Source organism: Podarcis filfolensis (genome assembly GCF_964270895.1).
Source record: "Podarcis filfolensis genome assembly, chromosome: 4".
Lineage (NCBI taxonomy): Eukaryota > Metazoa > Chordata > Lepidosauria > Squamata > Lacertidae > Podarcis > Podarcis filfolensis.
This window is the reverse complement of record NC_139607.1, coordinates 97664046-97683666: the sequence shown is the minus strand read 5'-3', so window position 1 is coordinate 97683666 and position 19621 is coordinate 97664046. Positions and strand designations below refer to the sequence as shown.

At 50.4% G+C, this 19621-nt stretch overlaps 1 protein-coding gene across 3 annotated transcripts in view; it reads right to left on the bottom strand.

Annotated features, from left to right (window-relative positions):
• The window catches only part of PLEKHB1 (pleckstrin homology domain containing B1), a 47174-nt gene extending 28042 nt beyond the window's left edge, over window positions 1-19132 (bottom strand). For 2 of the 3 annotated variants that reach the window (XM_083610215.1, XM_083610217.1), the window contains exons 1-3: window positions 18993-19132; window positions 11734-11814; window positions 3747-3899 (exon numbers count right to left, since the gene is read on the bottom strand). In XM_083610215.1, coding sequence (XP_083466341.1) covers window positions 3747-3899; window positions 11734-11770 — 190 coding nt within the window. In that variant the 5' untranslated portion in view covers window positions 11771-11814; window positions 18993-19132. Of the gene's footprint in view, window positions 1-3746; window positions 3900-11733; window positions 11815-18590; window positions 18719-18992 lie in introns of those variants that run through there. The other variant, XM_083610216.1, reaches the window with a different exon arrangement.
• Window positions 19133-19621: the final 489 nt, after the last annotated feature.

The following is a 19621-nucleotide window of genomic DNA, read 5'->3' as shown; positions in this document are numbered from 1 at the left end:
TCTGGTCCATGGGGTCACAAAGAGTCGGACACGACTAAACAACAACAACAACAATTCATTAAATCACAGAACTGTACATTTGGAAGGTACCTGGGCCAGAAATCTCAGCTACAGCATTCATGACAGATGGTCACCCAAACTCTGCTTAAAAACCTCCAAGGAAGGAGAATCCACAGATTCCCAAGGTGATGAGGGACATCGCTTCCTTGGCTATGAAGGGCAACAAGGAATATCATGCAAGAACTGGAATTTCATTTATTCATTTGAAACAAGAGAACGCAGAACTTCCACCTGCATTGGTACCGCTTTGAATTTCATCATAGCATCGTCTTTCTTAGTGGGTCGTGCAGGCCTCTGTTCTGAATGATGCTTTTTAAACAGGGTAGCAGGCCCTGGGGATGAGTTTGTGGAACCAAGAGGGCAGAGGCTCCCAAACATTTGGGAACCACTGCTGTCGACAATCCTATGTTTCCCGCACATTTTCATCTCTCCAAGGCTTCCTCCAAACACCACCTGCCACAAGGCAGCAATGACAAGTCGAAAAATAAACGTAGGAAGGATGCCTGATGCTGATGCAGACCTCGGCGGCCGCCGAGACCATATAACACTGGTTTTGAAAGACCTACACTGGCTCCCAGTTCATTGCAAAGCACAATTCAAAGTATTGGTGCTGGCCTTGAAAGCCCTAAACAGCCTCGGCCCAGTATACCCGAAAGAGTGTCTCCACCTCCATCGTTCAGCCCGGACACTGAGGTCCAGGGCTGAGGGCCTTCTGGCAGTTCCCTCCCTGCGAGAAGTTAGGTTACAGGGAACCAGGCAGAGGGCCTTCTCGGTGGTGGCACCCACCCTGTGGAACGCCCTCCCACCAGATGTCAAAGAGAAAAACAACTACCAGACTTTTAGAAGACATCTGAAGGCAGACCTGTTTAGGGAAGCTTTGAATGTTTAATAGGTTATTGTATTTTAATATTCTGTTGGAAGCCGCCCAGAGTGGCTGGGGAAACCTTTTTTAGGGGGGACAGCGCTGTCGGCGACGCGCCCAGCTTTGCGGGGCTGGAGGAGGTGGGCAGCGGCTGGATGGCGGCTCCTCCAGCGGGGAAGAGGCGGAGGCTGGATGCGGTGCCTCCTGGCTCAGCTGGCCGCTTCGTGCCCCGGTGGCCACGGTGGGCGGAGGCTCCGGGTGCGGCGCTGCTTCGGCACGGCATGGCGGAGGCGGGCGAGGGCGACGAGCTGATGCCGGGAAGCGCGACGTCCAGCCTCCGCCTCTTCCCTGGCACCCCCCAGAATTTGGCGCCCTGGCGCCCTGCACCACTTGCCTCTATGGGTAATATGGCCCTGGTAAGACTGTCTGGAATCCCACAGAGTGGGCCAGTGAAGTAACGTGGGGCTACCTTTGAAGGTGAGCCGGAAACTGCAATTAATCCAGAATGCGGCAGCTAGACTGGTGACTGGGAGCGGCCGCCTACATTATCTCCCAGTACGTTTCCGAGCACAATTCAAAGTGTTGGTGCTGACCTTTAAAGCCCTAAACGGCCTCAAAGGCCCAGTATACCTGAAGGAGCGTCTCCACCCCCATCATTGAGCCTGGACACTGAGGTCCAGCTCCGAGGGCCTTCTGGCGGTTCCCTCACTGCGAGAAGCCAAGTTACAGGGAACCAGGCAGAGGGCCTTCTTGGTGGTGGCGCCTGCCCTGTGGAACACCCTCCCTTCAGATGTGAAGGAAATAAGCAGCTATCCTATCTTTAAAAGACATCTGAAGGCAGCCCTGTTTAGGGAAGTTTTTAATATTTAATTGCTGTATTGTTTTTAACACTCGATTGGGAGCCTCCCAGAGTGGCTGGGGAAAGTCAGCCAGATGGGCGGGGTATAAATAATAAAGATAATAATAATAATAATAATAATAATAATAATAATAATAATAATAATAATAATTAATAATAATAACAAGAGGAGGGGTTTATGGGGGAAAGCAGCTGGCAGGGGAAGGGTGAAGCATCCCTCCCCGCCACCGTCTCTCTGCTGCAACCCAGCACCGTCCCCCGAGGATGTTTTGCCACGGAGAATGTGCCTCTGGGCCTCTTTTATATAACCAGAGCTGTTTTGTAAATATCAGGTGGGTCCCCAGAGGCAAAGGGAAGGCAGGCAATTCAAGGGAAGGGTTTGTAATGTGGTCTCTTGGAATGGATGATGAAAAATATTAAGTATATTGGCAAACCGGCTTACTATAAACATATGCAATGTGATCTAATATACCTCTTTGATAGTCTGAAGGCCTCTCATCAGATGTCAAGGAGATAAATATCTCTACAACTTTTAGAAGACATCTGAAGGAAGCCCAGTATAGGGAAGGTTTTAAGGTCTGGTGTTTTATTATGCTTCTATATCTGTTGGAGGGGATGCGGGTGGCGCTGTGGGTTAAACCACAGAGCCTAGGACTTGCCGATCAGAAGGTCGGCGGTTCGAATCCCCGCGACGGGGTGAGCTCCCGTTTCTCGGTCCCTCCTCCTGCCAACTTAGCAGTCAAAAGCACGTCAAAGTGCAAGTAGATAAATAGGTACTGCTCTGGCGGGAAGGTAAACGGCGTTTCCATGCGCTGCTCTTGTTGGCCAGAAGCAGCTTAGTCATGCTGGCCACATGACCTGGAAGCTGTACGCCGGCTCCCTTGGCCAATAAAGCGAGATGAGCGTCGTAACCCCAGAGTCGTCCGCGACTGGACCTAACGGTCAGGGGTCCCTTTACCTTATCTGTCAGAAGCTGCCCAGAGTGGCTGGGGAAACCAAGAATAAAATAATTAAAATAATAAATCATCATCATCATCAAGGCTTGGTGCAAGTGGGAAGCAATTCAGTTCAGCCCTATTTTTCAGCCTCTTTTCACAGTCGAAGACCTGGTGTGGTGTAGTGGTTAGAGTGCTGGACTAGGACCAGAGGGAGATCAGGGTTCAAATTCTCACTTAGCCACGAAGCTCACCGGCGACCTTGTACCAGTCGCTGCCTCTCAGCCCAAACTCCCTCACAGTGGGGATTAAATGAGGAGGGGGGAGAGATATGCACACAGCCTTAAGTTCCTTGGTGGGGGCTGGAAAAAGTGAGATATAATAATAATAATAATAATAATAATAATAATAATAATAATAATAATAATAATAATTTATTTATACCCCGCCCATCTGGTTGGGCCTCCGCAGCCACTCTGGGCGACTTCCAACAGAATATTAAAATACAATAGTCTATTAAACATTAAAAGCTTCCCTGAACAGGGCTGCCTTCAGATGTCTTCTAAAAGTTTGGTAGTTGTTGTTCTCTTTGACATCTGGTGGGAGTGTGTTCCACAGGCCAGGCGCCACCACCGAGAAGGCCCTCTGCCTGGTTCCCTGTAACTTGGCTTCTTGCAGCGAGGGAACAGCCAGAAGGCCCTCAGAGCTGGACCTCAGTGTCCGGGTAGAACGATGGGGGTGGAGACACAGCTTCAGGTATACCGGGCCGAGGCCGTTTAGGGCTTTCAAGGTCAGCATGAACACTTTGAATTGTGCTCGGAAACGTACTGGGAGCCAATGTAGGTCTTTTAAGATATAAGCACAATGAACAAACAGATGCAGTCTTATGGACTAGCAACTTGTTTAAGGAAAAAATAAACGGCGGCTCCCCAGGCGGTTTCCATCCTGGCATCAAAAAAACACCAGTGCTCCCTGTCTCTGCGGGATCACGCGCGTCGGCGCGGTTTGCGAGCGATGAGCGAACACTCACCACGGCACTCGCGGCCCGTCCGGACGTCCCTGCAGTTGAACTTGATGTTGATCCGGCCGTCCATATCGCGTCCGGTGTCGTCGTGGTAGTAGACGAGGGTGCCGTCGACCCACAAGACGAACCAGTTCCTTTTCCAGCGTCTCAGGATGGAGCCTTCGGAGGGAGGAAAGAGAGAGAGAGGTTCTGAATTGCCCAAAAAAGATGTAAAAGCATTTTTGTATGCCACAACTGTTAAGTTGTGGGTGAACATATCAGACGACACAGCGATTATTCAAACAGCTCTTGTTTATTCACAGGCCAGAACAGAACTGAACCGAAGGGTTCAGCCAGCCTGCTTATATAGAGCTCCAGTACAACGTTACTGTAACAACTTTCTAAAACTATCCAATCACTGAATGTCACATTCGATCCCTTATTTGCATAACTATCTACAGTATCCCCCTGCTGGCCCAGGGTGAGAACTTCAGTACATAACAACAACTACAGCACGGATTTTACTAGCCAAAAAAAATGGAAAACACAAGAACCACCAACAGTAGAAGAATGGCAGATGAAGATGGCGGAGTTTATGGAACTGGCTGATCTCACCGGGAGAATCCGCGACCAGAAAGAAGAGGAACACCAAGAAGATTAGAAGAAATTTAAAGGCTATTTGAATAAATATTGGAATATTAAAGCCATGTAACCACTTGAAAGAACTAATTCGGCCTAGGATTAAATTAGGATTAAATAAATAAATAAGAAAATGGACGATAAGAAAAGTTAGGAAATTTGATTATGACTGTAATACGGTTTTATGAAATAATGATATTGGAAACTGCTACATTTAATTACTAAGAAATTCAGATGGAAGAGATTAGAGGAAGTCAAGTAATATGTTTATGAAGACGGATTTCAATTAACTAATTAAGTTTTAGTTTATGTGGTGATATATGGGAAATTTGAAGTATTTTATGTATCATATTTTTTCTTTTTCTTATTCTTTTCTTATTGCTTATTCTCTCTTTTGTTACACTTTTGTATGAAAAATAATAAATATTATTGTGAAGGAAAAAAAGAGAAAGAGAGAGAGAGAGGGAAGGGTGGAGAAAGGTGACTAGGGAGACCAAAAAAGTGGAGATGATATAGCAGTATGCAAATATAATGCCTCCTTTTTTTGCCAGCCCTTCTTGGAGCGACGAGGTCACTGCGCCTCTCTATTTACATATCCCTCGCGCAGGTCCGGAGCCAGAAAAAGCCAGGAAAAAGCCAAAGCCAGGGACACGATCCACAGAGAAAGGCTGCCTTGCTTTCTGTAGGGCTCGAGGCTGCGGGTAGAAGATGCCCTCTGCAGTTTGCTGACTCTGTTTCCCAGCCATATTCCTCTCGTATTCTGCCCCGTTGGCTGGATTTCTATTCTGCTTTTTTATATATAAACAAAGAGGCTCTGGGATCAAATGTCTACTGAAAGCATTTGACACGAGAAAAGAAGCTGGTTTCGCTGAGGGGCAGGGAGCAATGTGAAAGTTTTGCTTGCTATTTGGGAAAAAAAAGGAGAGAAAAATACAGTTCATATTTTGCTTTTGTGGGCAGCTGCAGGTAGGACGGCTAAAGCACCGAAGGGATTTGGGAGCCGAGGAAGCCTTGAAGTGGTGAAATTCCCAGAGTGGTTTAACAACCCATCTGTCTTCCAAAATATAACTCTGGGAATTGTAGCTCTGTGAGGGGAACAGGAACCTCCTAACAATCCTCTTTAGAAGAAGTTTAGAACTCTTTAGGGAAGTTTTTAATGTTTGATGTTTTATTGTATTTTTAATATTTTGTTGGGAGCCGCCCAGAGTGGCTGGGGAAACCCAGCCAGATGGGTGGGGTATAAATTTATTATTATTATTATTATTATTATTATTATTATTATTATTATTATTATCTCTACACCATTAACAAACTACAGCTCCCAGAATTCTCTGGGAGACGCTATGACACAGCGCTTTAAATATGCAGTATGAATGTGTAACGTGTACAATTCTTCTGAACAACATGCGTGTGCTTTTGAGTTGTTCCGTGTCCCTTTTTTGAACGATTAATTTTATGGAAAAAAGAACCCCCCATTTTAGAGCAGTGCACCATATAATCTATTAATAATCTCCTACAAGACAAGGCAACTGCCTTATTCACCTATCCAGGGTTTCTACTCCGGATAACACCCCAACATAATACCTGAATATGGTCGTACCTTGGAAGTTGAACGGAATCCGTTCCAGAAGCCCATTCAACTTCCAAAACGTTCAGAAACCAAAGCGTGGCTTCTGATTGGCTTGAAGCTCCTGCAGCCAATCGGAAGCTGAATAAGCCCAAAAATACTTTGCAAACTGGAACAGTCACTTCCGGGTTTGCAGCGTTCGGGAGCCAAAACATTCGAGAACTAAGCTGTTCAAAAACAAAGATACGACTGTATTCAGTGCATCAGCAAGCCTAGCAACTGATAAATTATTTCAGGCTTTTCTCCTCCAGGTATGTCTCTGGTCCTCATGGTGTTTTGAGAAAGAAAGAAAAAGTTGCTCTCGTGAGCAGATGCGAAGGAAGGGGCTAAACTCTCCTTCCTGGGAGGTTTTTAAGCAGAGGTTGGACAGTATCCTGTCAGGGATGCTTTAGTTGTGATTCCTGCATTGCAGCGGGTTGGACTAGATGACCCTCGGGTCCCTTTCCAACAATTCCACGATTCTACGACTGTTAACCACACATGTCTCCACACTGCCTGACCAGGAAGCAGGATGGAGAAGCCAGCCCTTCCTCGGCCACAAAGGAGCACGGGATCTTACTCGTTTGGGAGAACAGCTTCTGATCCCAGCACCACCAAGAAGATTCCCAGAATAAATGTGTGAATCACGTAACAAGGGACATGCAGACATTGCAGATATACAACACTGATGTTATATCAAAATGTCGGCGGGGGTGGGGAGGCTATTGTTTTTATTTTGATTATGTATTTTGTGGTTTTATATTTTGATTTTATTCTGTGAACTGCCCTGAGACCTCTGGGTATAGGACAGTATATAAATTCAATAATAATAATACAGTGGTGCCTCAGGTTACACGCGCTCCAGGTTACATACGCTTCAGGTTACAGACTCCGCTAACCCAGAAATAGTACCTCAGGTTAAGAACTTTGTTTCAGGATGGGAACAGAAATCGTGCATTGGCGGCGCAGCAGCAGCAGGAGGCCCCATTAGCTAAAGTGGTGCTTCAGGTTAAGAACACTTTCAGGTTAAGAACGGACCTCCAGAACGAATTAAGTACTTAACCTGAGGTACCACTGTAACAACAACAACATCATCACACAGAATCAGGCCCTTTTCCACATCTCGCCTCTCTTGGGTTTTAGGAGACCCCACTGAGGGTGTGATACAATGGGGTCAGGTGGGGTGGGGAATTTTCTCAAAGGAGAAAACTTGCTTGATCGAGGGACAGTCTATGTATCTATTGGCCTATTCCGACCTCTTTTTCTCCTGCTCAAGGCCGCCCAGAAAAAGCATTTCGGTCCCAGAAATTAATTCCGAACGTGCAGATAAAATATAACTGATGGAATTCTACAGGACGGGGTATTAGTGTGCGAAAACAGTCGAGATCCAAGGTGTTAATTTGTGGGTGAACATATCAGATGACGCAGCGATTCTTCAAACAGCTCTTGTTTATTCACAGGCCAGAAAAGAACTGAAGGGTTCAGCCAGCCAGAGCTCCACTACAACGCAACAGTAACCATTTTCTGTAACTATCCAATCACTGAACGTCACTTTCGATCCCTTATTTGCATATGTGGAGTTGAACTATCTACCGTATCCCCCTGCTGGCCCAGGGTGAGAACTTCAGTACATAACCAGGCTCTCCAGGCCTGCGCCTCCAAATGGGGGAGACGTCAAGCACTATCCTGTGGCTGACAGGTAAAGGTAAAGGGACGCCTGACTGTTAGGTCCAGTTGAGGACGACTCTGGGGTTGCGGCGCTCCTCTCGCTTTATTGGCCAAGGGAGCCGGCGTACAGCTTCCGGGTCATGTGGCCAGCAGGACTAAACTGCTTCTGGCGCAACGGGACACCACAATGGAAACCAGAGCGCACGGACACGCCGTTTACCTTCCCGCCGCAGCGGTACCTATTTATCTACTTGCGCTGGTGTGCTTTCGAACTGCTAGTTTGGCAGGAGCTGGGACAGAGCAACGGGAGCTCACTCCGTCACGGGGTGTGATGGCCTGGGAATCCGATTCAGAGGCTGAATCGGAGGAATCCCAGCCTGCACAGGAGTCCTCGCCTCCAGGGCCGGCTGAACTGAGGCAGGGCCTTGATTCAGAAGCGCCTGCACCTGTGCCGGATCCTCAGGAGCAGGCACCAGGTGAATCCACTCTGGCTCCAGAGGTGGTTGAGGACTCAGTGCCTACAGGTGAGTCTCCCCCTGGGCCCAGTAACCCTTCGGCCTCTCCTGAACTGCAGAGGCTCAGGGCAGAGAGGCGAAGGGAACTGGTTTCTCCCAGGAGGAGTGCTCGCCTTAAGGCCAGGAGAGGCGGGTCTCCTGGGGGCCGGGACCGCCCCTGGCCTCAGGAAAGATAAAGACCAGTCAGCCCAGTCCCAGGTTGCGGGAGCAAAGTCGTTGTTGAGTACCTGTTCCTGCCCGGACCCAGACCTGACCCTCCAGTGTTCCTGTCCCCGCCCGGCTTCCTGCTTCAGACCTCGCCCCGCTCCTTGTGAACTGTTTCCAGGCTAGTGACCCAGGACCGGACTTTGACTACGCCAACGGTAACCTTCCCCCTGGGACCAGCACACGGGGATTCGAACCGCCGACCTTCTGATCGGCAAGCCCAAGAGGCTCAGTGGTTTAGACCACAGCGCCACCCGCGTCTCTCTGCATTAGAGAAGAGCAGGCGTTAAGCAAGGACCCCGTGGAAGGTTCTGGAAGATGAGAGGAGAGGGGACCCTGTGTGTTTGCTCTCACTCATGCATCTCTCTGGAGACAGCAAGTGGAAACAGGTGGTCCAGCTTCAAGGGGACGGACGGCAGCGCAGAGAGCGAGGAGAGATTTCTTCTGCCTGGATGGCTTCAGCGGTTATTCAGGTGGATGATTGCCTTGAGCAGAGCGGTTTGGAACAAAATGTTGCCTAGGCTACAGTCCTCAGCCCACCCTCTGAAAGCAATGGGCCTTGCTTCCAAGTAAACAGGAGGAGAGGAGGAGGCCAGGCGAGGGAAAGGGGGAGACCTTTGCTTCTGGAGCGAGGGTAGCCAAAATGGAACATAACTGTCATCTTCCCTGACTGCTAGCTTGGGGCTCATACCAACATCAGAAGGGGGCATCAAATTCATTACAGTGGTACCTCGGGTTAAGTACTTAATTCGTTCCGGAGGTCCGTTCTTAACCTGAAACTGTTCTTAACCTGAAGCACCACTTTAGCTAATGGGGCCTCCTGCTGCTGCCGCGCCGCCGGAGCACGATTTCTGTTCTCATCCTGAAGCAAAGTTCTTAACCCGAGGTAATATTTCTGGGTTAGTGTATGTAACCTGAAGCGTATGTAACCCGAGGTACCACTGCATTATTTTGCCTGCTTTAACTTCTTATTGGTTTCCCCCATTTTTTGGATTTAAAAGTGGCAAACTGCCTGGGCAGAGATGCAGGATGGAAGCGGAGCAAAGAAATAAGGTTCCGATCCTGACCCCCTTTAGCTGGGAGGAAGCCAGGACTTGCAACAGGACTTGCTCCTAAGTAGACACGGCGATAGAGGGAAATGCCTCCGATGAAACCTCCCTCCCTTCTTTTCATACATTAGGGAAGAAGCTCTCCCACCAACCTCACAAAACTGCCTGTGGAGAATCGATGTGGACTGTCATTGTTTGACAGGCATCCCCAAACTCGGCCCTCCAGATGTTTTGGGACTACAACTCCCATCATCCCTAGCTAACAGGACCAGTGGGCAGGGATGATGGGAATTGTAGTAGTAGTAGTAGTAGTAATAATAATAATAATAATAATAATAATAATAATAATAATAATAATTTATTATTTATACCCCGCCCATCTGGCTGGGTTTCCCCAGCCACTCTGGGTGGCTTTCAACAGAATATTGAAATACAATAGTCTATTAAAGATTAAAAGCTTCCCTAAAGAGGGCTGCCTTCAGATGTCTTCTAAAAGTCTGGTAGTTGTTGTTCTCTTTGACATCTGGTGGGAGGGCGTTCCACAGGGCGGGCGCCATTACCGAGAAGGCCCTCTGCCTGGTTCCCTGTAACTTGGCTTCTCGCAGTGAGGGAACCGCCAGAAGGCCCTCAGCACTGGACCTCAGTGTCCGGGCTGAACGATGGGGGTGAAGATGCTCCTTCAGGTATACTGGGCCGAGGCCGTTTAGGGCTTTCAAGGTCAGCACCAACACTTTGAATTGTGCCCAGAAACGTACTGGGAGCCAATGTAGGTCTTTTAAGGTGTTATGTGGTCTCAAAACATCTGGAGGGCCGAGTTTGGGGATGCCTGATGTAAAAGGACATTGGCCTGACACCTGCCTCATATAGGCAGGTGATTTTAAAAAACTATTTTATTTTCTCAGGTTTTAATCAACACATTGTGGCTGCCTTGGAACTGCTATTGTTGCATCTTGCTTTGTGCTGTATCCTCTCTTTTACTTAATTTGTATGTAGCCATTTTACTGCATTTTTAATTTAAGTTTTTTTAATTAAAAATAAAGAATTGCGCTGTAAGCTAATGGGTGGAGAACTTGCAGCCCTCAAAATGCACCCCACACATCTGTGCACATCCAACAACCCAGGTGATACGCCAGGATCAGTGTTTCCCTAAGTTGGGTCTCCAGCTGTTTTTGAACTACAATTCCCATCATCCCTGGCCACCAGTCCTGGTAGTGGGGGATGATGGGAGTTGTAGTCCAAAAACAGCTGGAGACCCAAGTTTGGGAAGCACTGCTCTAGATGTTCGGAAAGGGGGGGTGGCGATCTAGGAAATAACTGCTACCCAAAACTTTCATACAAAATATTTGTTTATAGTTATGCTGCCATTTCATAGAAACCAAGTCCAAGGCAATTAAAAAATATGCATATTGCAAATGGCCTCCAAAAACTGCCGGTTCCACCTCATGCAATTCTCAGAACCTGGACTTTCTCACTGTATATGGTTTTTTTTTTTTTTTAAGTTTTCAAGCCTATAGATAGGTCCCTAAAGACAAAAGTTGTTCCTCCTAAACATCTATAAATTACGGTGACAATTTTGCAATGGCTACCAGTCAATCAAAATCACCGAAAGCTGGTTTTAATAATAATATATTGCTTATACCGCCCCCCCCCATCTCAGTGGGTTGCCCCAGTCATTTTCTGGGCCTGTTCTACCATTAGCAGTTGGAATACCATCACAGTAAATCAAAGTGAACATTGTTAAAGGGATTGATGCATTCCACCACCTTTGGGGGAGTGCTGATGGATTTTCTGCTGCTGGTACCAAATGCCCTAAGATATAATAATAATAATAATAATAATAATAATAATAATAATAATAATTTATTCCCCCCCCCAATCTGGCTGGGTTTCCCCAGCTACCCATGGTGGCTCCCAACAGAATATTAGAAACACGATAAGAGTACAAAAAAAAAGAGTCTTTCTGGATCCGGCCGTACCTGGTTCACCTCCCCATTTTCGACAGTAGTCAGCCAGATGTGTCTGGGAAGAAAAGACAGCTTTGTCCATCTCTAGCCAGTTTTTTTTTACAAAGAGTGTGGCCCCCAACAAGAGCAAACATCCAAGCTTTTGCAAGCTTACCTGGGAGTAAGCCCTTGCTCCCAAGCAGACATAAATGGGCTGTGTACAGTTTGGGGGCTTGGGGTCCGAACTGTGCAAGGAATCCCAAGACATCACTGGTCTCTCAAGCACCCCATCATGAACCAGCAAATGCAGCAGTCCCAGAAGCTTGCCCGCCTCTCTCGGAAGAAGAAAGGACCTCTTATATAGTTGTAAATTCCCAGGCTAAGACTTACTCTGTCTCCAGAGCCAGCCGCATTTCAGCAGGGCCATTTCTGCAGCGATCTCCAGGCTGATCTATCCCGGGAGGAGAAGAACTTAAGAAGAAGAGGAAAGGCAGGAGTTAGGAGTGCAGAACTATCAGGCTGTAACATCAGATCACCTTCGCTCCTCTCCGAGAAAACAACTTGTTTTTTTCTGCTAGTGGGAATTTTCTAACCGTGGGGTGGAGAGGAGGGAGGAGAGCGGCAATTGGGGTCACTGGACTTCTAAATAAAGGCACAGAGTGTGCGGCTAACCAGATCTTTTTTTAATGCTCCTCTCGAATTATCTCTGTTATGTAAATTACAAAAGGGTGGGGAGGGGAGGCTGCGGAGCCTTCTCCCTCTGCGGGATTTAGAGATTAGCATTTTGCTTCTATCTTTAACTGACGCTCTCTAGAACATACCTGGAGCGCAGGGCATCGCTTCCAAGCAGCCTCCCCAACCTGGAGCCCTCCAGCTGTTCTGGACTACAATTCCCATCATTCCACCCCCTAGTGGGGCTGGTGGGAACTGTAGTAGAAAACACCTGGGTTGGAGAAGGCTGCTTTAAACTGCTTTCTAAACGTCCCGGCTCCTTTCTGCTGCTGAGCTGTTGCAAAACACCCCTTCGCTGTGCAGTCAGGCTCACAATGAAAACCAAGTTGGGGGGAGACAGAGAGTATAAACACCCACCCATTCCGGGCTCTGCCACGTAAACAAACCCACACCGCTTGAAAGCATATGATTTCGCTAATTTGCGCAGACACACAGAGCACAGAACTTGGCAGAAGTACAGAAATGGGATCAAGCCGGTGAGGAATATAAACATGGCACCACAAAGTGCCCAGGGAAGGGGGTTGGGGGAAATGTGGTATAATGGTTAGTGCTGGATTTGGACCTGGGAGAGATAAGGGTTCAAATCCCCCCCACTCAGCCGTGAACCTTTCACTGGGTGAGCCTGGACCCAGACACTGCCTTCTCTCACAACAACCCCCTTCTCTCCCCCCCCCCTTATCGCCCCCCCTCAACCCCACATTGCTTATGACAAAAAAAATGCCTCATATTGACTGTAATTGACCTTTATGAAAGACTCTACAATTTGAAAACAGAGACGCTGAATGTACTTGAAATATACTCAGAGTCGCAAAGTGATTTCATGCTCTTTATTCAGCTCATAGTGGTGAGGAGGAATGAATGAAAGTCCCCTCAAAGTATCTGCTTTATATACATTATTTACACAATGGGCTGCACATGATTGGCTAATTCCGGAATTCTACTGTAAGCCAATCAGGTTGTGGATTCACTTCTATCTAGAGCATGATTGGGTGGTTCCTGCCAACCAATCATACTGCTGCATTGTTCTAGGACCAACCAGACTGCTGCATTCTGAATCCTATTGTTCTAGGACCAATCAGACTGCTGCCTTTTGGATCCTATTGTTCTAGGACCAATCAGACTGCTGCAGTTTGGATCCTATTCAACTCAGTACATAACACCCCTCCCCTCTAAGTTCCAGTCCTGCCCGGGAGGTCGCATTCATAGTCCTCGAGGTACGCCGGCGGCCTACGTGTGCGTTGCGGCCTGGGGTGTTCCCTGGTCCGGGGTTCAGGTTCTGGCTCGTGTTCCAAGGATGCTGGCTGTGATGGGGCTGTATGGTCTGGCGCAACCGGCTCGCTCAGTCGTGGTTCTGGTTCCGGTGTCCTTTCGGCCTCACGGGTCCCCTCTGTATTTACTGATTCTGCCTCTCCTGCTTGCCCCTGCTGCTCTATGGGCCTCACTGCCCCACTGTTCCCTGACCTGTCCTCCTCCTCCTGGTTTTCTCCCGGGAATCGTCGCCGTATCTGGTCGCAGTGGCGGCGCCAGCATTGCCCCCCATCTGTTAGCACCTCGTACGACACGGGGCCAGTGACCCTGGTGACTGTGGCGGGTATCCATGCAGGGCCTGCCCCAAAATTCTTTGCGTACACTGGGTCCTGGGCCTCGAAGGTCCGGGGGTTCCTGCCTTCCCCCACCACTACCTCATCCTGAGCTCTATCGGGGTGAAGGCGGTCCAATCTGATTGCAAGGCGCCGACCCATTAGTAGTTCAGCGGGGCTCCGGCCAGTCGTTGAGCTGGGGGTGCTGTGCTGTGCTAGAAGGAATGTGGCAAGGCGGTACTCCCAATCCCCTTGCGTCATGCGGCGAAGGGTGTCCTTGGTGGTCCGCACCATGCGTTCTGCTTGGCCATTGGTGGCAGGGTGGAATGGCGCCGAACGGATGTGGCGGATGGCGTTCTGCGCTGTGAAGGTTTGGAATTCTCCTGACGTAAATGCAGTCCCGTTGTCTGAGACGAGAGTGTCAGGGAGCCCGTGGGTTGCAAACAGCCTGCGTAGTACCCGGATGGCTGCGGACGTAGAAGTGGATGGTACCAGTGCGACTTCCAGCCATTTGGTGTAGGAGTCCACCACTATGAAGAATGTTTTCCCCTGAAAGGGGCCAGCGAAGTCCACATGCAGGCGTGACCATGGTGCTCGGGCGGACTCCCAGGACTGGACTGGGGCCCTTGGGGGATCTGGGCGGGATTCTTGGCAGGCCTGGCAGTGTTTGACCCAGGCCTCTATCTCTCCGTCGATCCCCGGCCACCACACATAACTCCTGGCAAGGGCCTTCATTCTTACTACCCCTGGGTGTGTCTCGTGTAGGGCTGTGAGGACCCTTTTGCGGAGGGGCTGGGGAACAATGACCCTGCTTCCCCATAACAGGCACCCCTTGTGGGCCGACAGTTCATGTTTGCGGGTTGTGTAGCCGGCGAATTCTGGCCCGGGGCTGCTGCTGGGCCATCCCCTCCACACCCAGTCCAGGACCCGGGAGATGACCCTATCTTTCTTGGAATGGTGTGCAACTTCTTGTGCCTGAATGGGGCGGTCAGGAAGCAGCTCCAGGCTCATAACCTCTTGTGCAGGTGCTGGGTCAGGGCCTGTTTCCGGTAGTGGTAGCCTGCTGAGGGCATCTGCATGGCCCATCGCCTTCCCAGGGCGGTGAATCAGTGCATACTGGTAGCTGGCAAGGAAAATTGACCACCTGAGGACGCGAGGAGACAGCACTTGGGGGGTCTGCTTTTCGGGGGCAAACAAGCCAAGCAACGGCTTGTGGTCAGTCACCACGGTGAAGGGCCGCCCGTACAAGAAATCATGGAATTTTTTTACTCCCTTCACTATTGCCAGACCCTCCTTGTCGATTTGCGAGTAGTTCCGCTCGGTTGCGTTGAGTGTCTGGGAAAAGTATGCCACCGGTACCTCTCTTCCATCCGGGAGTTGGTGTCCCAGGACAGCGCCAATGCCATAGGGCGAGGCGTCGCATGCTAGCACCACTGGCAGCCTCTCGTCGAAGTGTGCCAAGACCGAGTTTGAGACCAGCAAGTCCTTGACTGCCTGGAATGCGGCCTCCTGGCGCTGGCCCCACACCCAAGGGGCCCGCTTGTCCAGGAGTCTGTGTAGGGGCTCCGCTACCGCCGCCTTGTGGGGAAGGAAGGAATGGTAAAAGTTCAATAGTCCCAAGAAGGCCTGAAGTTCAGTCTTGTTCTTGGGCGCTGGGGCATCACAAATGGCCCGTACCTTGTCCCCAGTCGGGTGGACCCCTTCTGCGTCCACCATAAATCCCAGAAAGTCCACCTGAGGCACTCCTAGTAGACATTTTTCCCGCTTCACCTTGAGACCCGCCGTCTGGAAACGGTGCAGAACGGTGCGGAGGCGGTCCTCAAACTCCTCTGGTGTGGGCCCGGCAATCAACACATCATCGAAGAAGGGGGTGACACCAGGAATCCCTTTAAGGAGAGAGTCCATTAGATTCTGGAATATGCCTGGTGCCACGCTGACACCGAATTGCAGCCGCTTTACCCTGAACGCTCCTCTGTGCGTCACAATCGTCTGTGCCTCTGCTGTGGCCTCATCTACTGGCAGCTGTTGATATGCTTGGGCCAAGTCCAGCTTGCCAAAAATTTTCGACCCAGCCAGGGTGGCAAGGACATGGCTGACCACTGGCACTGGGTATGCATGGGCCGTGAGGGCCTTGTTTATGGTACATTTGTAGTCTGCGCAGATGCGGACTGAACCATTAGGCTTGACGGGTGTGACGATTGGGGTTTCCCAGGGGGCATTAGGCACCGGCTCCAGCACTCCTTGCTCCACGAGTCGGTCCAATTCCTCGTCTATACGGGGTTTCAGAGCGAACGGGACCCGGCGGGCCTTGAGCCTGACTGGTCGTACTGCGGGGTCAAGCTGTAGAGCAATGGGGGGGCCCGTATACTGTCCCAATTTCCCATCGAAAACCCCCGGAAATTCCTTGCATATGGCATCCACGTCCACTTGTAAGCTTGTGTGGTTCACCCCGGTGACGGCTAGCCCCAGTGGTCCAAACCATGCCAATCCCAGTAAGCTAATGTAGGGGCCCTTGACCACAAGCAAGTCCAGTTGCCGCGTCCGCCCTCGGTATTGCACCCTGAAGGTCCCCACCCCCATTGTGGGGACCTTACGTTTCTGGAAGTCCCGGAGGGTGAATGGGGCCGGCCTGAGTTTGGGACCCCCAGTAGGACACAGTTTCCTTAAGGTCCTTGCCGAGATTATGGATAGAGTTGAACCCGTGTCAAGCTCCATGCGGCATGGGGCCCCCTCTATCTGTACCTCTACATAAATTTTCTCTACGTTGGGGTGGGGCAACTGGTATACCTGGAAGTCCGTGAGCTCCGTCGAGTTGCCTTGGTGTGTTGGGCCCCGGGACCTGGGGCTCTTGGATTGGTCATCTGATGCCTGGCGTCGGGTGGGCCGAGCTCGACACACCCGGGCGATGTGTCCCAATTTTCTGCACTGCCTGCACTCTGCGTTGCGGAAACGGCAGGTCCTCCTCTCGTGACTTTCCCCGCAGCTTGCGCAGTTCCCTCCTTCTCGTCGAGGCAGCTGTGGTATGTGGGCTGCTTGAGTGCGCTGCTGTACTTGGTGCACCTCCTCCTTGTCAGATCCTGAGTCGTCGGTGAGGTCTTTGTGGTGGACCCTCGGTTGGGACGGCTGGCTCGGCCGTGCCTCTTGCGTCGACCTCTCGGCAGCTTCCGTTGCCAGGGCCTCCTCCAGAGCGACCTGGAATGTTAGGTCCTTCTTAGCGTAGAGGCGTCGTTGCAGCTTCTCATCCTTCAGGCCACCGACGAGGCGATCACGAAGCATGTTCTCCAGCTCTGAGAAGTTGCAGAACCGGGCAGCTTGGCGGAGAGAGGTCACAAACCCAGTTATGGTTTCCCCAGGGGCTTGCCGCTTTGCGTAGAAGGCATTTCGACGAGCCACCACTGAGGGCTGTGGCGAAAAGTGCCCCTTCAGCTGTTCCATTATTGTTTTGTATGGAACCGTAGCAACGTCTTCAGGCGCAAGGAGAGCCCGGGCGATTTCAAACGTCTCCTCTCCGCAGACGCTGAAGAATATTGCCCTCTTCTTGGCGTCTTCTTCATCGGTGACCCCTTTGGCTTCTAGGAGGAAGGTGAAACGGGAGGCGTACGCTTCCCAGTCTCCAGATGCTGGGTTGAATGGCGAGAAGCTGCTGTCGGTTGCCATTCTGAGTTCCTTGTGTCCCGGAGCTGAAGCCTGGATACACGGTGCGAGGCAGCGGTGCGGCAGGTGGCGGTGCTGCGGTGCTGTGTGTGGCAGTCAGCTCAGCGGGATCCCATCCTCGTCGCCAGTGAAATATACTCAGAGTCGCAAAGTGATTTCATGCTCTTTATTCAGCTCATAGTGGTGAGGAGGAATGAATGAAAGTCCCCTCAAAGTATCTGCTTTATATACATTATTTACACAATGGGCTGCACATGATTGGCTAATTCCGGAATTCTACTGTAAGCCAATCAGGTTGTGGATTCACTTCTATCTAGAGCATGATTGGGTGGTTCCTGCCAACCAATCATACTGCTGCATTGTTCTAGGACCAACCAGACTGCTGCATTCTGAATCCTATTGTTCTAGGACCAATCAGACTGCTGCCTTTTGGATCCTATTGTTCTAGGACCAATCAGACTGCTGCAGTTTGGATCCTATTCAACTCAGTACATAACAGTACTCTTGTTCCTTATGGGAAATCTTTCAGAAAAAATATATTTGAAACAATAATAATGGGGGGGGGGGGAGAAGAACCATGTAGGCCACCTGGAGTTCCTTGTAGCCAATCAGAGGGGATATAAATGCAATCAATCAATCAATCAATCAATCAGTGGACGGGGTGGGTGGCCAGGAACCCAGAGCAGAAAGGGGAAGGAAGATTCGAGTCTGCAGAATCATAGGAGCACATGGAAGCACATGGAATCCTAAATTAAACAATTTTTAAAAATAACAAAAATCTGTTTTTAGTCTATGAAATAATGAAGATAAAAACGAGCGGTTAAAAGTCCAGGAGTTTCGTTCAAACAGGGCAGCAAAAATACTACAGAAAAGTACCACTGAGGCTGTCGCCCAATATACGCTTATAGGGGAGCAAGCCTCATCGGGCGCTTCCTGGCGCTTCCCCCCAGGTAAACGTGCCTCGGATCTACCTGGCTGGATGAAGCCTTCAAGGCGAGGGAGAAATGTGGAGAAGAGAGGAAATCTATTTCTTTTCCGGTGGCGGCAGGAGAAACCCAAAGCCTGGTGGAAAAGGATCCCCAAAGTTTATCTCTGCGTTCCCGTCTCTGTCCGCACAAATCTGCCCCGCTAATCTGGAGCTTGAAACTGGACCCAAACTCTATTTGCGATTCCACCTCCGGCAGAGGAAAGAACTCAAAATGAACCCGGGTCGTCGCGCTCTGACGTTGTCCGGACCAGGGTTCGGTTACACCCGCTTGCTGGACCGCCCAGATCACTCACATTTCTCCTGAACGAAGGGGCTGGATGCGCCTTAGGTCTGGATAAGGTGGATCAACTCCGCTCCCTCCTTCCCACACCAAGCCTGGGATCGGGGCGGGTGTCTTCAGGGCTGCCTTGTCGCCTCTCTCTCTCTCTCTCTCTCTCTCTCTCTCTCTCTCTCTCTCTCTCTCTCTCTCTCTCTCCTCCCTTTCCACCTTGTGGATCCGTTGCAAATAAGAAGCTGCGCCGCCTCTCCCGGGGTTGCAAAGATGCGCACGCGATGCCCAGGTGCGCCCGCGCCTGCCTGCGTTCTTGCGCGCAAAGAAACTCCGCCACGCGCCACCCCTTTGCACCATCCCTCGCCCAGCCCATCAGGTCCAAGTCCTCTCTTCCCCACCCACCCACCTCACCCTGTTTTTTTACCTAGAGAGCCCCCGGCGCGCGCTGCCCCCTTTCCCGGGACTCGCCGGGCAGCCACATCAAACCTCTGGCAGATGGAAACACAACACCCTCCCTTCAAACGCCAGCTCTCTTTCTCTCGCTCTCTCTCTGCACAGAATTCTGGGAGTCGTAGTTTGCACTGGGCAGCGCAGCCCGGGATGGACTCCAGCTCCCAGGATGCAAGAGGAGGAGGAGGAGGAGGAGGAGGGGGAGATGCTAGCCTTCATTCCCCCAAAAGCCCCCCTCACCTGACTCCCCCTGTTTCGTTGTGCATCCGTTGCAAAGGGGAAGAAGGTCCTTAATGCTCTCTGGTGCCTACTCAGAAATCATTGCTTTCTCATGGGGCTGACCCCCAGGTATACGGGCATCTAGGATCTGCAGCCTTGGAGAAAACAGAAAACTGGGGAGCTAGATCTCCCCTCCGTCGTCATCTTGACCCAAGAAAATCAGAGTTTTATAGTTCAGATCGGGGGGAAATGAGTACAGTAAATGGACAAAAGTACAAAGATTCACAAAATGTTTAGGGGTTTGGTGCTGGAGGAGACTCTTGAGAGTCCCATGGACTGCAAGAAGATCAAACCGATCCAAGGGAATCAGCCCTGAGGGCTCAC